General features: G+C 40.7%; 1 protein-coding gene across 1 annotated transcript; it reads left to right on the plus strand.

Annotated features, from left to right (window-relative positions):
• Positions 1–3: 3 nt before the first annotated feature.
• LOC123986410 (olfactory receptor 11A1-like) lies at positions 4–930 on the plus strand. Its single transcript, XM_046074648.1, has one exon. It carries the CDS (start codon positions 4–6, stop codon positions 928–930), a length of 927 nt encoding a protein of 308 aa, XP_045930604.1.
• Positions 931–2,847: the final 1,917 nt, after the last annotated feature.

Below are 2,847 nucleotides of genomic sequence, written 5' to 3' on the forward strand. Positions count from 1 at the left end.
ATCATGATGAATTCTACTCAGGGTTCATATTTCATACTTGGTGCCTACTTTGACAGCGGTCCTTTAAAATATTTGTTTTTCATGATTCTTACATCATTGTATATTTTTATTCTCAGTTTAAATCTTCTGCTCATTGTGGTTATATGTATGAACAGAAGCTTACGTGAACCTATGTACCTTTTTCTGTGCAGCCTGTTTGTAAATGAGCTGTATGGTAGTACAGGGTTGTTTCCATTCCTTCTGCTTCAGATTCTCTCTGACATTCACACTGTTTCTGCTCCCTTTTGTTTCCTGCAGATTTTCTCTTTGTATACTTATGGAGGTGTAGAATTTAGTAACTTAGCCATCATGTCTTATGACAGATATCTTGCTATCTGTTGCCCTCTACAATATAACACACGCATGACATTTAGGAAGGTTGTCATGCTTGTTGCTGTATCATGGTTGTACCCATTTCTTGCTATTTTTATTTTAATAATGTTGAGTTCCTCTTTACAGCTGTGTGGGAACATCATTAACAAAGTGTACTGTGACAACTACTCTGTTGTCAAACTGGCCTGCTCTGACACAACAGTCAATAACATTTATGGACTTATTATTACCTGCTCTGTAGTCTTTTCTCCTGTAATTTTAATCCTTTACACGTACATGAGGATTCTTAAAGTTTGTTTTTCTGGTTCTAAACAGACCAGACAAAAAGCTGTCAGTACCTGCACTCCTCACCTTGCTTCTCTGCTCAACTTTTCTTTTGGGTCATCCTTTGAAATATTACAGAGCAGGTTTAACATGAACCGTGTGCCTAATATATTGCAAATCTTTCTGTCATTGTACTGGCTGACATGCCAGCCGCTCTTTAACCCTTTGGTATATGGACTGAAAATGTCTAAAATCCGTATCATATGTAAAAGTTTGTTTTCTTGGAAAGTGTAGAGCATCGAAAAGATTTGTGCAGCTTGATTATCACTAACAGAAAATGGGGCTTCTGACTCCGCTGGACTGTTGTCAGCTGTGCTGTTGTGTATTTCACAGTGAGAAATGTAGACAGGAGGATCTGGAGATTGTACCATGTGATCAGTGGACAACTCGCTCTTCTTCCTGATCCTCAGCCATCACACCGATTGCTTCCCATTACTGCCAAAGTATGTTTCTTCTCACTTGCTGAACTGTGTCGCATCAAACACAGCTGCTTAGCAATCCTGTTGGCTGTTAGAGGAATGGAAAGGTGTGGATTGGATTCATCAAAATTGTATTTTTGGATTATAATCCCACTGTTTTAGTAATTTTTTTGTGGACGGTTGCAACTTTCTGTTGATTTATGTTAACTTCCATTTAACGACCTCAGCTGTTTGGGAGATCTCTCCCTGAATGTCCTCTCCTGAGGTTTATTCTCTGTCTTCGATTATTAGGGACATTTTCTTCCATTTTTGGAGACCTTGAACTCAATTAGGACCTGGTGTTGTGGGCCAGTAAAGCCCATTGAAACATATCTTCACAAATGCCTTGCTTTAATAAAAAACACTTTCCTATATCCCTGAGCTTTGATCCCCCAATGAGCCTTATTTCCACCAATACAAATAAACTTGTAATTAAATTTGAAGTTGTGCAGTCTGATCAGCAAAAGCAGTTCAATGGCTGGTCATTCTGGTACATGCATGCATTTCTAGACCAGTAATCGAATGTGGCCTCTGGACATTTACCCCAATCAACTCGGCCCATTTGGCATGCAGACGCTCAATAAAACAGTGGGTTTAAAATACCAAGAAAAGAGCATTAAATTAGTCTGCAGAATGCAGGACTGGCCGTGTACTGAACAAACTTGCGTATCTGTCCATCCTGCTGTGTGATGTCACAGAGTCTGAGGGGAGGTCATTATCGTCCTCAGCCCTCTGTGCACCAGTGGAACCAGTGCTGTGGTCTGCTCAGGCTGATTGGTCTCACTGGTTAACAGCTCTGACTGTAATTTGCTTCAGAGGGAATTAGTGGAAACTGTGGCTAATGTGAAGAGGCCTCAGGGACAAACATGTTGACAGGCTGAAATGACCTTTGACCTGAGGGACTTGGGACAGTAATGTAACTTTCCCAGCAGCCTCTGCAGGGTTTCTTTGAACTGCAACTGAGAATAAACTTAGTTTGTGCCAAAGAATAACAATAACAAAACATTTTATTTCTATGGTGCTTTCAGGACACTCAAAGAGACTTTACAATAAAGCCAATACATTAAGTACATAAAAATAGAAAAACAAAATACATAAATACAAAGTACATAAAAGCAGGAGGAGAACATAAAACTAGCAAATAGCAGTAGGTGAGATGTAATTTGGGGCCGCTGATGATCATGTCAGATTTACGTCGGTGAGGCAACTGTGGTGATGAATTTGGTGGAAATGTAGATCTGGACCAAGCTCTGAAACGTGGGGGACCCCTTGTGACAGAGGAGCAGTGGAGAAGGTGCAGTTGTTGATGTTGGTGAACTGCTGTCTGTTGGTGAGATTAGACCGGAGCCAGGAGTGTGCAGTGCCGGTGAATCCACCCCTCCCAGTCATATTAATACTCACATTCCTCGAGGCACAGGCCGAGGAGGTGGAGTTGCAGCTATCTTCGACTCTAGCCTACTAATCAGCTCTAAACCTAAACCAAACTATAACTCATTTGAAAGTCTTGTTCTTAGTCTTTCGCACCCAAGTTGGAAATCACTGCAACCAATTCTCTTCGTTATAGTGTACCGAGCACCTGGTCCATACTTATCTGAAGTTTTTGTCAACTTTAGTCCTTAAAACAGACAAAGTTATTATTGTAGGGGATTTTAATATTCATGTGGATGTTGAGAATGACAGCTTCAGTACTGCG

Source organism: Micropterus dolomieu, linkage group LG17, assembly GCF_021292245.1.
Source record: "Micropterus dolomieu isolate WLL.071019.BEF.003 ecotype Adirondacks linkage group LG17, ASM2129224v1, whole genome shotgun sequence".
NCBI classification, from domain to species: Eukaryota; Metazoa; Chordata; class Actinopteri; order Centrarchiformes; family Centrarchidae; genus Micropterus; species Micropterus dolomieu.

What these genes read in the sequence shown, in the direction of transcription:
- LOC123986410 (XM_046074648.1), top strand. Translation starts at nt 4, where the DNA reads ATGATGAATTCTACTCAGGGTTCATATTTCATACTTGGTGCCTACTTT.